The sequence below is a fragment of the Peromyscus leucopus genome, chromosome 10 (assembly GCF_004664715.2).
Source record: "Peromyscus leucopus breed LL Stock chromosome 10, UCI_PerLeu_2.1, whole genome shotgun sequence".
Lineage (NCBI taxonomy): Eukaryota > Metazoa > Chordata > Mammalia > Rodentia > Cricetidae > Peromyscus > Peromyscus leucopus.
Genome location: NC_051071.1, coordinates 31,843,648 through 31,862,597, shown reverse-complemented (window position 1 = coordinate 31,862,597; position 18,950 = coordinate 31,843,648). Strand labels below are relative to the sequence as shown.

General features: G+C 44.4%; 1 protein-coding gene and 1 pseudogene across 1 annotated transcript in view; one reads left to right on the top strand and one right to left on the bottom strand.

The window, feature by feature from the left end:
• Cpeb2 (cytoplasmic polyadenylation element binding protein 2) overlaps positions 1–9,768 on the bottom strand; it is a 55,747-nt gene extending 45,979 nt beyond the window's left edge. The window contains 8 exon segments of the mRNA XM_028892934.2: positions 4,474–4,563; positions 5,321–5,602; positions 7,849–8,270; positions 8,273–8,315; positions 8,318–8,382; positions 8,385–8,441; positions 8,444–8,629; positions 8,632–9,768. Of these exon segments, the coding sequence (XP_028748767.1) occupies positions 4,474–4,563; positions 5,321–5,602; positions 7,849–8,270; positions 8,273–8,315; positions 8,318–8,382; positions 8,385–8,441; positions 8,444–8,629; positions 8,632–9,502 (2,016 nt within the window). The 5' untranslated portion in view covers positions 9,503–9,768.
• The window catches only part of LOC114709233, a 37,852-nt pseudogene continuing 26,770 nt past the window's right edge, over positions 7,869–18,950 (top strand).

Here is an 18,950-nt window from a genome sequence, read left to right as displayed (position 1 = left end):
CTACATGTTTACTAATGTCTCCATCTCTGTTTCTACTCTACCGTGTGCACATTTCCTGGATTCTCCCACTAAACTTCTAAAGTAATTAAGGCTAGAGTCCTTCTAATCATACACATTCAGCTTTCAAGTGTCTGTTAAATGAATACTCCTTTATCACTACCATAAAATCACTATAAAATGTGTAATTTGAGCTGTATGAGTGTAAAGACTGCTATTAAAATGGTAATTATAAAGAACTAAATCTTAGAATCCTCTATAGAATCTGCTAATTGACTAAACTGGAACAACTATCAGATACTAAAATAGCTTCGCTATCAAGTGAATTTCTAGTTACTGAATGGAAGACTATTGTAATATTCAAGTTCTTAAGTGTATTTAAGATAGGATTAATACATAAACTGGTAAAATAAACATTAATACTTTTATGATATAGCATGTAGGTTCTAAGAGTATAAGTACTTAAAGTATTTTATTTTCTATACCCTAAATATTTAGAAGAAGACATGCTACAGTTCAGGACTATCTTTTCAAGATAATAGTTTAAAACAAATTATATTTAATGATTTATATTTGGCTATAAAACAAGTATATGTTCTTCTAAAGTAAGGATACTAGGAACAGATTTACTCACCTAAATTGTTATCAGTTTAAAATTAGAAGGAAGACTTGAGGCAATTTAGAAATAAAGACGAACACTACAGTTCTGACATACTAACAAATATAGAAATTCATGGCAATGCATCTTATACTTACTATTAAATGGCTGTTTGAAAATTACTAAGACATTTTTGAAAAATCAGACTGAGGAAAAGTTCACATACAACCTCTTCTAAAATATTTTTTAAAAGCCACCTGGTAATCAATTAAGTGGAGTTCTACAGAAATAAGAGTACTACAGTAACAAGAAAAAGTGAGAACAAATGGAAACTGCAGAGTAGCCTCTGGAAGTCTACTGTTGGGGTTACTATTTTTCTTTACCCGTACATGAGAATGAAAGGGTAGGCAGATGATTCCAAAAGCACTTAAAGAACTGAGGCTAAGACAGTAACGACCTGAGGAAAGCACCCTCTGCTCAAACAAAAGAGCATTCTTCACTTTTAGCTATGTGTGAGTTTGAAGACTCCCTACATTCTGCAAGTTCAGGCTCCCCGAAACAAGGGCACTGCGTCATGAAATGCTGGCCTTGCTTTCCTACCACACACTACTTCGTAGGGAAACCCATGAAAGATTCAAGTGACATATTTCCTGAAAAAGATCTCCCAAATGTGATTTATTACTTTATATCAATTTGGATGTTTGATTGATAGAAAATATCTTCAATTGATTAAAGGTAGTTCCCAGGATATACAGTCAAAATCCCGCCCTGAAAACACTGAAAACAGCCCAGAGAGTAGAAGACCAACATTGTTTTGATAGGGTTTCTCAGGGCATACTGCAGAAGTATCACATTAAAAAAAGTAAGTGATAAACATCCTAAGTTAAAAGGAAATTTACATTGATTTAAAACAGCTAAGTATTCACAAATAAACATTGTGTTTTTTTTTTAAATGTCTCATGGAAAATTCTATTTTGAGGAAATCGATACATAATAGTTTTGAGCATGACTTCTTACAAAATGCTAAAAGCATTTTCAAATTAATAAATTTTGGCCACACCTAATATAGTTTCAGTCCCAAGAGATGGAGGCAGGGACATCCCAAAGTTGAGATCAGCCTCAACTATAAATTAAGAGCCTATTCTCAAAAGCAAAGAAGAACAAAGAAAATTTGGCTTATGAGAAATTAGTAGGAACATCTAATAAGAGGCTAGGCAGGTAGCTCAGGTGGTAAGGTGCTTGCCTCACAAGCATGGGAGTGGAGAGCTCTTGTAATCTCAGGGCTGGGGAGGTGGAGGCAGAAGGATCCAGGAGACTCACTGGCCAGTCAGCTTGTCTAATTGGTAAGCTCCAGGCCAATCAAAGACCATGTCTCAAAGGAGGCAACAGCAATCCTGAGGAACAACACCTTATCATCCTCATCTCCATATGTACATACACCAAACACAGATGCATACACACATGCATTTAAAAAACAATTTTTAAAGTCAGGAATGTGTATAATTTACATGTGCTTTAAAAATGTTTTAAATTTGAAGTTTTTCCATAAAAAATATTGAAAATAAAAAATTGTAAAATTTTACTTGAAACAAATGAAATAAATTAACCTATGAAAATATTTTTCCATTTACTGAATTTAATTACATCTCCAAATCTTGGTGAAGGTCATGCCTGAAGTATCCTGAATGAAGATGTTAGTTCTGTAATTTATTACATTGTAGACCTGATTCATTTCAGACTAAAGGAAATATAAACCATAACTAAAGTTATATGGTTTAAAATAATATACTTGTTAAAAAATTACTAATATTAAAATTTATAGGATCACAAAATAAAATCTCAAATTACTTAAGTGATTAAGCATTTTAAGTATTTTAAGTTTGCCAAATACTCTATATTTTACACTAAAAGTGCTAGTTTACATAGCTGCCATTGTGTTTTTAAGAACTTCAAATACCACAAATTTTTATGGAAAGATGGAAATTGAACAGACTGTATAATAAAGACCATCTGAGTACTTAAAGAAGGCAATAAGGTCATATATACTTGCAATGTCTTATTTTAAGGCTTTAGTCTCCCCTCCCCCACAGGTCCTAAGCCCCTTGTACTTACACACACACACACACACACACACACACACACACACACACACACACACACACAGAGGCTGGGGGACTGGAGGCCTGTGAGACCAGGGAGGAAAACAATAGCGAAACAGATCAGAGAATATGTAAGGCCTGGCCTGCCAAGGTTTTACATGACCTTGTTCATCATGATCCTTCTTTATAGATGAGGCTATGACCTAGAGATGAAAGCCTGTAGCCAGTGGTAAAGAATGCAAGGAAGAAGATTCCGGTTTGGGAATGCCTTGCCTTCCAGTTCAGTTCAAATTCCATCACCTATTTTTATACACCATCACATCACACTTCTGTACAAATACTAATTACTCAGCAAGGTTTACCTGAAAATATATCTTTAAGAGCCAAAATTAAAAAAAAAAAATTTACCTAAAATCCTAAGTTATAAAACAGGCTAAGGTACGGTGGCTTTGAAGTTGAAATAGGAAGGCTAAAGCATTTTACTCCGTCACTCCCAGAACTGAGTCATAAAATGCCCCCTTCACCATCACCTCTGTCTACTCTAGTGCAAGAGCTCAACTGAACACAAGTCCCCCCCCCACACACACTCATAAAGGCTGCTGTGTCATAGACAAAGCCCGGGGCTTTTGTACTTACACGTGAAAAAATTATGCTTTTTCCTCTCTGAAAACATTTCCCTTTTCACCTTCAAAATAACTACAATCATTTTTTTTTCCCAACCTAACTTCTTTTGAGCAATCGTGGATTCAGTTTAAACAATGACAGTGGTACCACAATACAGGTGAAGTGGGACCGAGTGAAAAAGAGAATAGAAATGGATGAGTGGGACGCTTACAGTAACAAAATAACAAGCTGAAAAACACAAGATAACTACCATTCTGATGCCGAGATCCTGGCAGGACAACTTCGATAAAGTCAGGACTTGTCTACAACAACAGCTAATGACTGACTACTCAAGCTAGTGCTAGTCCTCCAGATTATGATGCTATTTATAAAATGTTCTGTTATTAATATGCCTATACAGTCTTCGTAACAATCAGTTCATGTGGATCAATTACTTCAGGAATTGCCTTAGCTATGGATTACACAGCTCCACTCACTTAACTTACAAAATCTCAAAATGAAGATCAAACTTGGGAGCTATAAGAAAAGCTCCTCATATAATCATCCTCATGACCTGGTACCAGTATACACTCAAATTCAGTGTGCAGAAAGACAGACAGCATTTTTAAATCACTAAGGTCTTGAAGGTAATTTGTAGGATATAAGCAATAATAAAATTTAGAATAAAAATACTATACCACAAAGTTTTTTTTTATAAAGGTAAGAAAACTAAATTAAAACAGAAGCTATTTAGAGACATATTTCAAAACAAATGCATCAGACTTTATGACAAACATTTACTGGAAGATTTCTTAAAACATAAAATGGAAAGCTGGATGTTAAATAAACATAGTTTGTATTTTTATTGCAGATAATTCTGGAAGATAGTATCTGTTTAGTTTGACTGATGTTTAAAGTCAGGTGCTCTTGGATACATAATTCATTGTAATCAAAACCAATTTTTTTATGATTTCAAAATATGACTACAAATCTTTTAAATTTGAAAATGAATGGATTGAGAATTTAAATCAAGAGATGTTTAACAACTAAATTGTTTCAATAATCTCTGGAATATGCTTACATGGCATAATTGAAAAGCAAATGATCACTCATATTCATAATGTAAATACTCAACTCCTAGCCAGGACCCTGAGAAGCACACACTGTGCCGCCTACCTGGTCTATTCTGGATGTTCCGGCTGCAGTGCACCAACTATCTTGGAGTGAATCTGAGCCCCAAGCTGGCAACTGCAAACTAGATCTCACCTTCAATAGCATAGAAGTTTGCATCAGAAATGAGCAGTTCTCTTCCCCATCCCACCCAAGAAAAAACAAACAAACAAAAAAACCAAAAACCAAAGAAACGAAAAACAATCCAAGTTCTTTCTATCTTAAATTTTTGTTCTGTCCTCTAAAGGTTTTGAGGAAAATTAAATCTCATTTGCAAGAGTCACAAAACATTAAACAGGCCAGGAAAAATGATCTCCATTAATATTAGGTTATATTTAGTGGGGAAAATTACATACATATATATTTATAGTCACTGAACCAGTGGAGACAATTTGAATTAGATTCAAAGAGTCTTAATGTTATTGTGGCACAATCACAGCTGTATTAAGAACATTCTAATAAGTAAACAGCTGATCACAGAAAAATCTATGTACAACTACAGTTACAGAATGTTTCAGCTTATATTATCAAAAAAGACAAGTTTTGGTTGTCTATTAAGAAATAACTAACAAGCATTTTTAAGGAACTGCCACTTAAAGGCTTCAATCTGTATGGAAGAAATCTTTTCTTAAATGTTTGGAAGCTTATTTTCATTCATGTGTGTTTACAGAGAAATTCTTACATCTCTGTTTTCTCTGTGTGTTTTACCCTTTAATAATTAAATGATATGCTTAAATTTTGTTTATCTCTAATTCTGTTAATCTTCCTATACTGCCAGTGCTACCTCCACCACCCCGCTTCCTATTTTGAAAGGTTAACATTAGAAGTAAGGACATTTACATACCATTCTTACCTGTAAGGGTAAGAGTGTGTTACTATTGTTGTCTGTCCTGAACACATTATCTTCAATCCACGACTTTGGAGTCAGTGACGGAGTAGAGCGGGTAAATTTCGGTGGTGCTATAACATTACCAGAGAACGGTTTCTTCAGTGGAGATATCTGATTCATAGTTCCTGGAATGCCCATGTTTCCACTTCTGCGGTGATCTCTGCCGTGCATCGCACCCCAGGACATGCTCGCAGTGCCCCAACCGCTGCTCTGATGGTTGCTCCAAGGAGATTGTTTCAGAAGAGGCTGAGGAAAACACACCTAGTTCAATTACAGGCCTTGGAGAGCTTATAATTCAAAGTCAAATTTTAGAACTCAGCTAAGAATTTAGTGTGATCATAAAAAAAATGAAACATAAAAGCTAACGATATTTCTTAAGGGGCTAAGGAAAGAAGTCTTGGGATCTTCCTACGTGATATCCTATTTACTTAGAGTTAGGGAAGTTTGTATCCTATCTGCTAAAAACAGTGATGTCTCCTGACGGTTACTAAAATATTCTTAAAGCTGAAGTTGACTTTGAAGAACCTGCAAGCAACCTATCTTCCACTAGCTAAATTAGTATTAGTTAAATGGTCTTAATTGTCTCAGCTATGGGAGCCAAATTTTTAGATCTTAGTCTTCCCAAACAGATTGGGCTACTCTGAAAAATCCAACAGTGGTAACATTAGCATGAAGTGAAGATGCCTTTAAGGACAGGTCAGTGCAGGAAAAAATTCATTTTCCTGAATTGTTAATTCAACTTTTAAGGTATTTTATTCCTGCTTTTCTTTCAGTATTTTTTTTCATTCCACTTAATTATCCTTGAACTGTTAAAGCAATTATCCAGTGCCACCCATAGGTGGATCCACTGAGATATACAATAAACAATCGCCAGTGTTGCTTATTCTTAACAATCTGAATGCAAGTCTCTGTTAAATTCATTGACACTCAAAAGCAAAATCATATTCCAAAATCTAGATCCTATGGCAAGAAAAGCCAAATCGTCAAAAAATAAAAAAGGAAATTTTACGATATAAGACCTTTTTCTTTTTTTAAAAGGGAACTGTGAATTGCTAGTATTTCTACTATCAATAAACTAAAACTAGTAATTTTCTCCTAATATTTAGACAGTGGAAATACAGACCATATCCTTTCTAAAATTCAATAAACATGGTAATCCTAAGATTAAACAGTTTTAAGAAAAATGTAAAAACTTGACATCCAGTACCTATGGATGCTACTACAGAATTTTAGGTGCTAACACAATCATGAACATATATAGCCTCCTTCTCCTTCCACATAGTTGAAAAAAAAGCACAGCTAAGGAGTCACGGCAGAATTATCTCACGCAGCAGGGCCTTATTTTGCCTACTAAATGACTCACAGTTCAAAGTTCTTTTCCAGTGACCTAAAATTCCATATGAAAGCGTGTGACCTCTTACACTCAGAGGTAAGACCCATTTCTTTTTGTTTATTGGCACATATTGCAGTTAAATATGAGTCACGACATACATCCTGATAACGTTCTACTTTGACTTTGGGATTTCAAAATTACCTATAAATTTCTGCGGCGAACTACCAGTTAAAAAGTAAAGAGCCTGACACACAAAAGACAGTTGTTCAAGATCATATAAACCATGGGAAATGGAGTATTATTTCAGATGTCGGTATTTTTCTTCCTTATAGGTCACACTCCTCATTCTTGGGGAGAAAACATCGATTCAACGAAACTATTAGCTTCTACTTGGGTTAATTTCGATAAACTGTTAGCTGATACTTTGGTTAATTTAAACAGCATTCGCTTTTGAAAACTTCGGTCAACAGAAAAGTTTGAGAAGTAAGAACCGGTTAAAGTCACATTTGGGTTCCATGACAGTTCTTAATCTCGACACTGGACTTCGAATGATCACCACAATAAATGATAACTCCATTAAATAGCAACAAAACTCTCTACATCAACAAACGTAGCGGCCACCCAAAATCTGCACTGGGCGGGGGTTAAGGGAGTAGTAACAGAAAAGATCCTGAGTCAGAAGTCAGAAAGGGCACAGACTAGCAAAGAACCTGCCTGGGTGTCATTTCATAATGCCACATACCCCATGATCCCGGCACACACCCCATGTGGAGACATCTAGGAGGAAACACATTAATCCTAGATTCAGGGGTGCCTTGGCCTCCCAATCCCTAAGATGAGACCAAACACTAAAAAGAGCAGACACCGAGAGCACCCTAGCCCCGCGGCCGGCAGCCGCGCGCCGCCTGACAGTTCCTCCCTGCCCGTGACAGCCCGCGGGTGCGGCTGCAGGTGCCGCCTGGGCTTCCCCTAGTGCTGCACGGAGCAAACTCAAGAAGGGAACAGCCTCCGCTCCGGTCCCCTCGGGGGGCACGCCGGGGCAGGAGCAGCCCCAGCCCATCTCTCTCCGCCCGGCCGCCCGCCCGAGCGCACTGCCCCGGCCCCGGGTCCGCCGCCATGCCCCGGCGCAGGGCGCTCGAGGGGGCGGCGGGCTCCCTACCTGGTGGTGGTTGTACGAGTTCCTCTGCTGCAGGAAGGCGGCTGCGGCCGCCTGATGCTGCTGCTGCAGCTGCGGGCTGACGGGCGACCTCCGGCTCTGCGGCTGCTGCGGCGCCGCCGCCGGCGGCTGCTGTTGAGGTAAATTCATGGCGGGCGGCGCGGGCACCGCGGGCGCCGAGAACGGGCCGCCGAAGCCGCCGCCGCCGCCGCCGCCGCCGGCCGGCACGCTGAGCCCCGCGCAGCCGTGCGGCGACACCGGCGAGAAACTCGGGAAGAAGGCCGGGTTAATGGACGACGGCAGCCCGGGGTAGAAGCCGTTCTCCGAGTCCGGGCTGGGCGGCGGCATGGCGCTCAGAGAGCCGCCCGCGCCGCCGCCGCCGCCGCCGCCACCGCCGCCCGGGGTGGCGGCCGACGAGCCCGGGGCTGTGGCTGCGGCGGCTGCTGGGGCGGCTGCGGCGGCTGCTGGGTGGCTGCTGCTGGGACGCCGGCGGAGGCTGGGGCGGCGGCGGCGAGGCGGTCTGCACCGACCAGGGGTGCCGAAACCGGGCAGCGGTGGCGGAGACGCGGAGCCGCCTCCCCCTCCGCCTCCGGGGGTCCCCCGCCCCCGCCGCCGCCCGGGTGCGGCAGGTCCGGGCTCTGCAGGCTGCTGAAGGCGCTGGTGCCGAGCGCCGCGCCGGGCAGGAGGGTGCTGGGGCTGTTGAGCAGAGGGTGGTTGGGCGACTCCATGGAGCCCGGTGCGGGGTTCACCGGCGGCGTCGAGGGGGGCAAGCCCGCATTGGGGGCTCGGCGGCGCTGCCCTCGCCCGCGGCCGGGGTCTGGCGAGGGCTTCCCGCGCCTCCGTGGCGGCGCCGCGGGGCTGCGGGCGGCGAGGGTGGGAGCTGCGGGAGCGGGGGCAGATCGGCCGGGCGCTGCCGCGGGGCGAAGTCCTGCGGCGGGAGGTGCTGCGTGTGCGGGAGGCTGAACGGCTGCGGGCGCTGGGCGAGCGGCGCCGACTGCAGGAGCGGCCCGGGCGGTGGTGGTGGCGGCGGCGGCGGCGGCGAGCTGAAGCGACCGGGGCAGTGTAGCGGCGGCGGCGGCGGTGGCGGCGGCGGCTTGGCGTCCGGAGGGTGGGGACGGTGTGGCGGGCTCAACTCTTTCCTCTTCTGGCTGCTCAGCTGCTGCTGCTGCCGCTTACTGAAGTCCTGCGGGGAGGAGGTGCGGCAGCAGCAGCAGGAGGAGGCGGAGGAGGAGGAGGGGTGGTGCAGACTCGGTTTGAAGTCCTGGGAGGGGAGGAGGTGGGTCACACCCGCGTTCGTGCCGCCGCCGGGGTGGTGGCTGGGGAGCTGCTCCGCGGCCGCCGCCCCCGAGAGCGGCCTCGCCGGCTGCTGTGTCAGCCCGAGCAGCAGTTCATCCTGCACGGCCTGCTGATGCGCCACGAGCGGGGAGGAAGAGGAAGCTGCGGCCGGGCTGGCCGCGCCGCCGCCCGAGGGGATGGCGAAGGGGGAGGCGGCCTCCGAGAAGCCGGTGACAGGCAACGGCGGCGGCGACAGCGGGCCGAAGGGCGTGGCGGGCGGCCCGGCGGCGAAGGGCCGGTAGGAGCCGCCGCCGGGCGAGGACCGGGGGCTGCCGCTGCGCAGCAGGGCAGTGTGCAGCACCCCGAACCCGAAGTCCCGCATTGATCGGGCCGGCGGCCGCGGCAGGAGACGCACCCCGTCCCCTGCCCCGCCTAGGAAACCCCGGGAGCCCTGGCGGCGCGGCCGTGGTGGAAGGAGGGGGGTTCAGTGGGAAAGGGACACTGTGACTGAGCCGGGGCACCGACTTGGACCCCGCCGCCCCTCACGGAGGCCACCGCCGCCTCCCGGAACCGGCTCCGGCACCGCCGCTGCCTCGGCCGCCGCCGCCCTCGCCGCTTAAGAACCCCGGAACGTGCGTCAGCAGCCACCTCACAATCGCCCCGCCCTCCCTGTCCCCGGCACGCGCGAGCGCGCCGCCGCCGCCGCCGGCCCCTCCGGCCCCGCCCCGCCCCGCCCCTCATTAGCATGCGTTGTCCGGGCGGCGAGCTGGCGGGCGCGCGCGGGCGCGGGCGCGTCCCTGTCCCTCAAGTCCCGGACCTCGCCAAGGGCGGAATGGAGAAAAGGCCGGTTGAAGTTGGGACGGGCACCTCCCCTGGGTTCGAGCGCCGTGCGCGCGCGCGCGCGTGCGTGCGCACCGAGGCGAGCACGCGCGGGCGTTGCGGACGGTTCCTGGGCAACCGCCCCTCCTGTCCCCCGGGTCGCACGCGCCCCCTCCTCAGGTCCCGCCCTTTCCCAGCCCCTGGGGTCACGTGATGAGGGGCCGCTGTCCCCCGGACCTGCTCTAAGGACTAAGGTTCTTGGCTGCAGGAATCCGGGAAGGTCCTGAGCTCGGTGTTCCGGTGCGACCCGCGCGAGCTGTCACTGGCCCCTGCCGCGGCGAGAAGGCTTTTTTTTTTTTTCAGGGTAAAACGCGAAGCACCAGAGCCCTGTCTAGCAAATGTGTTCACTTCAGCAAGGGCAACAAAGTCTGGGGCTGCCCGGGCTCTGCGAGGTTGTCGCACACGCCTGCACTGAATAGGTTTTCAGGCCAGCTCCCAGCCCGGCTGCAGCACGCCTGTGGGTGCGCTGCTGTCACGGTGACCCGGGTGTGCCGGATTCCTCCTCTCCAAGTTCATTCTGGCGTCCCTCCCTCCTTTCCCCGGGAGACTCTAATCAGAATATTTCCGAAGCTTTATTAATTTCCAAGGGAGAAAGATTTCGCACATGGAGGGGGGCGGGGGGGAGGAGGTTGTGACTCAGCAGCGGACTTGTTGAGACTTGCAAAATGGAAGAGAAAGGAGCTTTCCATGTAGAGCTCCGAGGAGCGCTGGAAGGACTTAATCCTGTGTAATTCCTTCCACAGGAACATTTTCCATAGAGAAAAACACACTTAACTGTAGTTCAATAATAACGGATCCATACAACGTAATAAAATAAGAATTGCATGTTCTTATTTTTCAATTTCGAGTTGTCTTGATGCTTAGAAAAGTGAAACTAGTGAATAAATTCCAGAAATACCGACTAAGCTCAAGAGTATACAGAAGGTTCATTCAGTGGGAACTAATGTTAAAATTTACCATCTTCTTAGGGATGAAAAGAAACTACGTCTTTCTGAGTCGTCATTCTCTGACATTTGAATTTGCCTCCTCATCTTGTCCCAAATGTAAGTCAAATAAGCACTTGATAACAGCATTGTGAAACCAAAATACTTTATTTATGTTTATGTGTGATATACTAATAAACAACTTTCCCCAAAACATATTTTATGGAATTCATAAATGCTTCAGAAATTAACCCGGTAAACAAAGTTGTTTGAAGTTAATCTCAAGGTCCTATTTAACAACCAAGGTAACTATGAATCTGGAGAAGTGCTTCCTTTAAATTAGAATATGAAAAAAAAAGACAGCATACATTAGAATTAAAAGTATATCAATAAATGTCAGGCAGGCTCCTGCCTGTTATCCCAGCATTTAGGAGGATGGAGGGGAGGATTGCTGAGGGTCAAGGTAAGTTTCAGGCCAGTCTGTTGAACATCCTGTCTGTAGCTCAGTCCTCTAAGAGCAGAGAGAGAGCCCTTACTTATTATGTGTGGTGCCCTTCTGCACCAGGGTTTGAACACCATACTTCTTAGTGCTAAGTGCAGGGGTTTGTTTTAAAAGGACTGAAGGCCTCTGAGTGGACAAGAGCCATCACGCTTGTTACTATTCATGAGGTCAAATCTTATTTTCAGTACAACAAACTCTAAATCCTATAGGCCATGTCTACCACTCACTAATTTAACACCCCGGAGAGTATTGTAAAGGCCCCATTTTTCACAGAGTGGAAAGTTACTTTCTGACACCTAAAGCTCTCAAGCTGCTGAGCTTCTCATGTGTAAAAATGTTCAATAGAAAGGTTTCCTGTAATGTGTAGGTGGGCGATGGAGGCGGTAGGCAAGGGCTTGTGGACTTACAACAAGTTCCGAACTCAGACTGCATGAGTCTATATTAAAACCTAGAAAGGTTTTCTGAAGTATGTGTTGGGCAGGGGGGTAGATAATGGCCTGTGGTCTTCCAGCAGGTTCCAACCGCCAGATAGTCTGAGTCCATATTATGATCTTGTTTTCATCTGAAAATATGTTTACTGTACAACCATTCATTAAGGAGGTAGATAAAGAATAGACTAAGAGCCGGGCGGTGGTGGCGCACGCCTTTAATCCCAGCACTCGGGAGGCAGAGCCAGGCGGATCCCTGTGAGTTCGAGGCCAGCCTGGGCTACCAAGTGAGCTCCAGGAAAGGCGCAAAGCTACACAGAGAAACCCTGTCTCGAAAAACCAAAAAAAAAAAAAAAAAAAAAGAATAGACTAAGATTAGGTATTATAAGGGACCATCATCTTATGGATGCATATGACTTCTCATTCTCTGATAGATAAATGTGTTTTTTACTTCCTGGTATCTCAAATGATTGTTAATCAAAATAAGCAGTTCATTCATTTACTCCCACCATCCTGGGCGAGCGCTAAAAAGTATATTTTTGCTTCCACTTTATATGCACTCAAACCCACATATGTTCATGGAGCTAAAAGATTTTATTAAGCAACTCTTAATCTTGGTAGGTGTGAAACACTCCCCTTTTAGCTTAAATTTATCTAAATGAGCTCAAATCACAAACTTAAGATCCATAAATTTATCTTGAGACAGAATCTAAAAGCCACGGTCCCGAAGTACCTCATCATACTTTCTGCTCTATATTAAAACCTCTCGTCACAGCTGTCTTACTAGTCTTACCTCCAGCTGCTTAGTACACCGAGAAATGAAGGCAGTCACCCAAGAAGTCTAGTCAGTCTGCCTCTGTCCCTGGACACCTGGCTCTCCCTCTTGCCACAATGCCTGTTTACCTGCCTACGGACAGACCTCCCATTGCCCATCTACCCCCTGGGGTCACCTATTCAGGCCCCAGTTCCAATAGTTCTCCCTTACTTTTATCATCATTTCTCTCCTCTCTTGGAAATACTCACAGGTGCACAAAATTATACTAACCACAACCTCCCATCTAAACACAAACCACAAACCCCTTGACCTTTGGTTCTTTCTCTTGAGCTACCCTTTTACTGACCAGTACAAGTACCTAGTTGAATATATAAGCGCATGTCTCAAAGACATCTCAAATTGTTGTTTCATTTGCTCAGGTCAAAGTCAGCCTTGACATGCATATTTGTAACATGTCCAAGCCATCAGAACATATTGCTTCTCCTACTTTTAAGTTTTAGCCAGAGTCTCGTCACTTCTCAACACTCCAACCACAAGCAGTCTGGTCCAGGCCAACACTCTCTCGCCTAGGTTGTTATTCTCATTTTCTTGTTCTTTGGTGTTTGTTTGTTTGTTTTTCGAGACAGGGTTTCTCCGTGTAGTTTTGGTGCCTGTCCTGGATCTCACCAGGACCAGGCTGGCCTTGAATTCATAGAAATCCGCCTGTCTCTGCCTCCCAAGTGCTGGGATTAAAGGCGTGTGCCACCACCGCCCGGCTATTCTCATTTTCTAAATCTCCAGTTCAAGTGTGTAATGTTCCTAATTCTATAATCCATTCTAACAGACTAGTCACAATGCCCTTTTCAAAATGGAAGCCATATCAATCCAATTTATCACATATACTTCTTCAGAATAAAGGAACGGTTCCAATAACCAGAGTTTCTTCCTGATTGACCTTACCTCCTGCCCCAGAATGAAGTGATTTATTCTAAACACACCAGGTCAAGTCAGCTGAGCTCATGCCTTTTCAGTCTCCACTGTCTGCAGTATCTGTCCTCTGAATACCAACAGGCTCACTCCATCACATTGTTCCAAGCTTCTCTTTTGCTTATTTTAGGTCTCTAATTGTGGCGACTAATCTTGGTTGTCAACTTGATTGAACCTAGAATCAACTAAGAGAGAGACTGGTAGACCTATGAGAGTATTTCCTAGAAGGACTAACTTAGGGGAAAGACCCTTTACTAGAGTAGGCAAAACCTTCTAGCAGTGGCCTAGATATAAAGAGTTCTGAAGGAAACGTGGGAAGGTTCCCCCTGCCACCTTGTTCATGCCTGTATCTGCTCTGTCCCTGCCACTGCTCTTGTGTCTCTCATGGACTCTGGAACCCAGCTTCTTCTGCCTTCCCACAAGCACAGGAGACATAAACAACTCTCCAGGAATCCTCTAAGCTTTCAGCAACCAGATTAGGCCTGCTGAGGCATGCTGAGGCATCTCAACTTCAGTACCAAATAGTTAGTTTTAGCATCTCCATTATTGAACTACCTTTCCCATATCAGGTAATCATCCCCTTTGTAATCTATATTCATTCTATCCTTTCTGTCCCTCTAGAGAATTCTATCGCTCAAGTTCATTTACTCAGCACTACCCACCCCCTAGTAAAATACTCATGCTTTTACTTCAGACTCTCTATTGCTTGCTCATAGGCTGTGGGATTTTTTTCCTCTACCTGACACACTACTAACATACATTTTTGACCTTTAAATTAGACCTGAAGCTTACTGGGAAAATACATTATCAGTTGTATTTACTGCATCTTTATTCCCTAGAATAGGGACTGATACACAGTAGCTGTACAGAAGTTGTCAAGTACATGCACTGAATGAAGGGTCTCTTGTAGTGGTGAAGAACCATGGAGGAAATAACAGCAGTAAGTAGACAGTGGGATATATCTATCTGTCAGTTGCTCATTTGCTAGCAGGAGCTTCCCAGATGCCACATTAATGCTACTCAGGATCCGAAAGCAGGCCAAGATAATTCTAGGCATCAGTAGGATCAAGAACAAATAGATAAGGAATCCCAATCTTTTAAGCAGAGAAGGGATAGCCCTGAATCCCAGGAGCCTAGAGCTGGAACATCAGCCTCCAGTAGTAGGAATATTGAGAAGCTTAAGCAAAAAAGAGGAGTTGAAACTTGCTCCCAGAAACATCGAGCCAGTTTAGGAAGAACAGCATGGGCCAACTTAGTGCCTTGCCTCCCAGCTGCTTGTGTCTCATCACAAGGGTGTCTGCCCACCAGAGTGAGACAAGGTTAAGTCTTTAGATGGGGTTAAGGAGGGAGAAAGTGTAAAGTAAGATTCAGACTGACCACAGACAACTTCTGATCTAGTCTCCAGACTTGCTCTCTCCTACTTGACTTCCCCATCTCATCTTACGTTTTGACCCTTCCTCCAATTTCTGCTGTGTCTGCCTTTTTCTCTGGGTATCTATTCAGGTAGGAATTCCTTTGGTGCTTTTCTTACCTTTATATATTCTTTCTAAGTGTTCTCAACAATGCTCATGTTTTAAAATATTTCTACATGCTAATGTTTTCCAAATCTGTCTTGCCTTGAGATAAAAGTCATATTTTCACCCTCCTATTTTAATTTAGTTTACTAACTTAGTTTCCTGTGACGTGTATGTTCTGAGACATAGCAATGCAATGTGTGCCCATGCCTGCGTTAACATCTTCCCTCAAACCTGCTTCTCCTCTTCTGCTCCTGGGTGTCATCATCACATAGCCCATTTCACAACATGAAAACATGTCTCATCCTCTGCCTCCCCCACCCTGTCTCCCGCCCTTGAAGTCAGTTCTGCTCCAGACATGTTTCTCAGCCAAGGCCTCCGTTCATCTCCACTCTTTGTCTTCACTTTTCCCCTCTGCCCTACCCTCTTAGCCTTTCCTGCCATTTCCTCTCCTTAATCATCTCCCTTTAGTACTCTAGAAAAATAACTCCATTCCTGCCAGATTGTCCTTGTCAGTAACCACCTACCCAGGGATCTAAACACTATGTACTTCTTAGGCCTTTGTGATGCTCCCCAGTACCAGGTTCAACTCTGTGGAGTGGAATGGAGCCTTCAGACTTATTTGCAATTTCTGTCTTCACTCTTGTCACCTCTCCTTGTCCATCCTTTGAGTCCAATGTGTCTTTCCACAGCTCCACTTCTGCACATGTTGGTACTCTGTGAAATACCTCCTGCTCCTTTGACCTAGCTGACACTGTCTGACCTCCCTGGACCGGCTCAGCTGCCCTACTGCTTCTTGAATCCCTGTGGCAGGGTTGAGCCCCTTTCTAGGTTCTCACATCATGTGACAATTCTTCTTTTCTTTTTTGCCTTTTGGCTAATATCAAGTGTACTACTCCAATGATTTTTTTTTTCCCTAACAGCTGTCACATGGACAGTGCTGATAGTTGCATTTCCCTCACTTGTCACAGTACCTGAGTCGCAAGTCCTTGCTGATTAGCTTAATGAATGCTAAGGAAGGAAGGATGAGAGTAAGGAAAGGAAGAGCAAGGTGAGAAGGAAAAACAGGAAGGAAAGAATCCCAAAGCACACTTGCACAAAGATGTGCCCTTCTGTGGAGAACCACAGCTTAACTAACATATGTCTGATGAAGGACAACAGAATCTTGAACAGGCCCTACAAGCAAGAAAAACAAAGATTAGTAGAATATGCTTACTTGTTGATCCAAACCAAATGTTTTGTTGTAATCATTTCACTGTCCAAATCTAAGCTTATTGACAGATGAAAGCATGCAGAATCTTTTCCCAGATGCAAAAGTGGAGCTCCCAAGCAATACAAGATCTGTGAAGGGAGCTTTGTCATTCAGCTCTGAGGCTCACACACAGGAACCAGGTCGTCAACCCCTATACAGTCTGCCTGGTCCTGGTTGGATCCTCTTTCATAACTAGCAGTTCTCTTACTGTTATCTTCTCTCTTTAAGTAAGGCCTGGTCAACTGGGTTAGGTTGTAAACAGTTCAGGTGGTGGCCATGTTTCACACACTCCTTTGTTTTCACACTCTTACTGATTCATTTTTGTGTTCAGAAACTACTAACTGAGTTTAGTCAAGTTCCCACTGTATAGCTGATGTTCTAGGCCTAGAAGTTATACTCAGGAATAGAATTGCAAACACATGCATTATTCTGTTTGTAGTCACAGAGGCTGTATATAAATGCAGTCATTGATAAGAATTATGATAATTTCCATCCCTAATTGTACACATAGAGTCATAAACAGTGAGATTCTAGGCTGAAACTGGCCAGTAAATTGGAGTATGCTTGATGCAACACAGTCTTGCTTGGCTGGTCATGGGTGGAGTCTGTGGTGAATACAGAATACTGAGTAAAACAGTTTTCAGGAAGGCAGAATACACCCAGGTATATCACAATCCTAACCTAAATTAAAAGAGATTTTCATCTTTATTTCCTTTTCTTTCAGTAACATCTTTTGAGTAGATGAAACAAGTAACACTTTTGTTCTGCAGCATGAAAACCGAGGATCAGGAACAAAGAAATTTGTTTGGGGAAGTTTGCATGGACTGGCTTAATGTGCCCCAAATGTCTCCTGCTCTGTTCAGTGGTTCTTCAGCTAAAACTCAGGTAGAGCCAAAGAAAGGGCTATTGCTTTCCCAAGAAGGAAACAGTGACTGACCTGCCTATAAATACAATTAGTTTTTTTTTTTTTTTTTTTTTTTTTTTTTTTTTTTTTTTGTGTGTGTGTGTGTGTGTGTGTGTGTGTGTGTATGTGTGTATACTTGTATATCGTGCTAGGGATCAAACCCAGGGCCATGTGCAGACTAGGCCAGTACTCTTCCACTGAGCTTTGGAGGTGTATTTCCCACTACCCAAAGGACTTGAATTCAGGATGTCGAGGAGATAGCCACACCTAACATTTATCACAGGCAGCTTTATTTACAATGCGAAGTCAGGAAATCATCCTAAGTGTCCACCAATGGACAAATGGATGAAGAGGGGAAAAAAAATGTAGCTATATACACACAGTGGAATGCGCTTCAGCCTTTAGAAGAAATTATTCTAGGTGAGATAAGCAAGACCCATAAAAACCAGACACCACACGTCCTCAATTGTACATGGAATCAAAGCCAATTGAACTCATAGAAGCAGAGTGCAGAATGGTGATTGCACGAGGCCGGGTGCTAGGGGAAGACGAAGAGCTGATGGTCAAAGGGTAGGAGTTGCAGTTAACTTGAAATGACAAGCAATTAAGGGGACTGCAGCATTAATTATCCCGATTGACTCATTCTGATGGGTACATATTACTGTGTTTGTTTGTCTCCCCAGTGTGATGAAAACACCTGTTAGAAACAACGTAAGGGAGGAAGGACTCATTTTGGCTCATGTTTTCAGACAGTTCAGCCCATAGTCACTGTGCTTGGGCAAAGAATCTCATGATGCCATGAGTATATGGTGAGGAGGTCTTTTTCAGTTCTCAGTGGATAAGAAGTGAAGGGAGGGAACACTATCATTTAGCTGTCTTTCTCTTTTATTCTGGGCTCCCAGCTTGTGGGAGGGCACCAGCCACATTCGGAGTGGTGTTGTGTGATGTTTTGTGTTCTGACAAAGCTTGCTTCGAGTCAGAGGGCAGAGCTAGCCACCGGTTAACCATAGAGGTCTGGAGGTCTGTACAGAGAGGAACAGGAAATGATAAGGCGGGCGGAGACAGGATCTCGGCCTTTTTGGAATGGAGGTATGGAAGAGGAAGGAATCAACTGTGGATGTTCTTCTGCTTCTCTGATCTTTCAGGTTTTACGTTGATATCTGACTCATGGTTTTTATTGATTAGATTAATTAGATTTATGCTTCGGAGTGGGTCTTTTTTGCCCTCGATTGATCTTTTCTGGAAATGACCTCACAGATATACCCAAAGGTGTGCCCTCTCTCCCAGATAAATCTAAATCCAGTCAATTGTGACAATGACTAAATAATGTAATAACATTACTATGTGCCTACAAATATTACGTGATTATAATTATAAAATAGCAAATGCTTTCAAAATCTTGAAAGGAAAATAAATTAACAGTTATTTCTACTATTAAATATAGAAAGAATAGTCCTTCAAGCCTTCACACTGACAACTGACTTCAGAATCGTTGGCATTGGTGACTTCAGAGATAAAGCATTTTATTTTCAAATTGTGCATCCCACAACAGCTCAGAGATATTTATCAAATGTGCTTTTCTATTTCTTTCTTGTCTTATTAGAAGAATGAACCCTGGCAGCATATATTAGATAAATTTCATTTAGTTCTCATTTCTCCCTACATTCTGCAAAGCATTCTCCTTCAA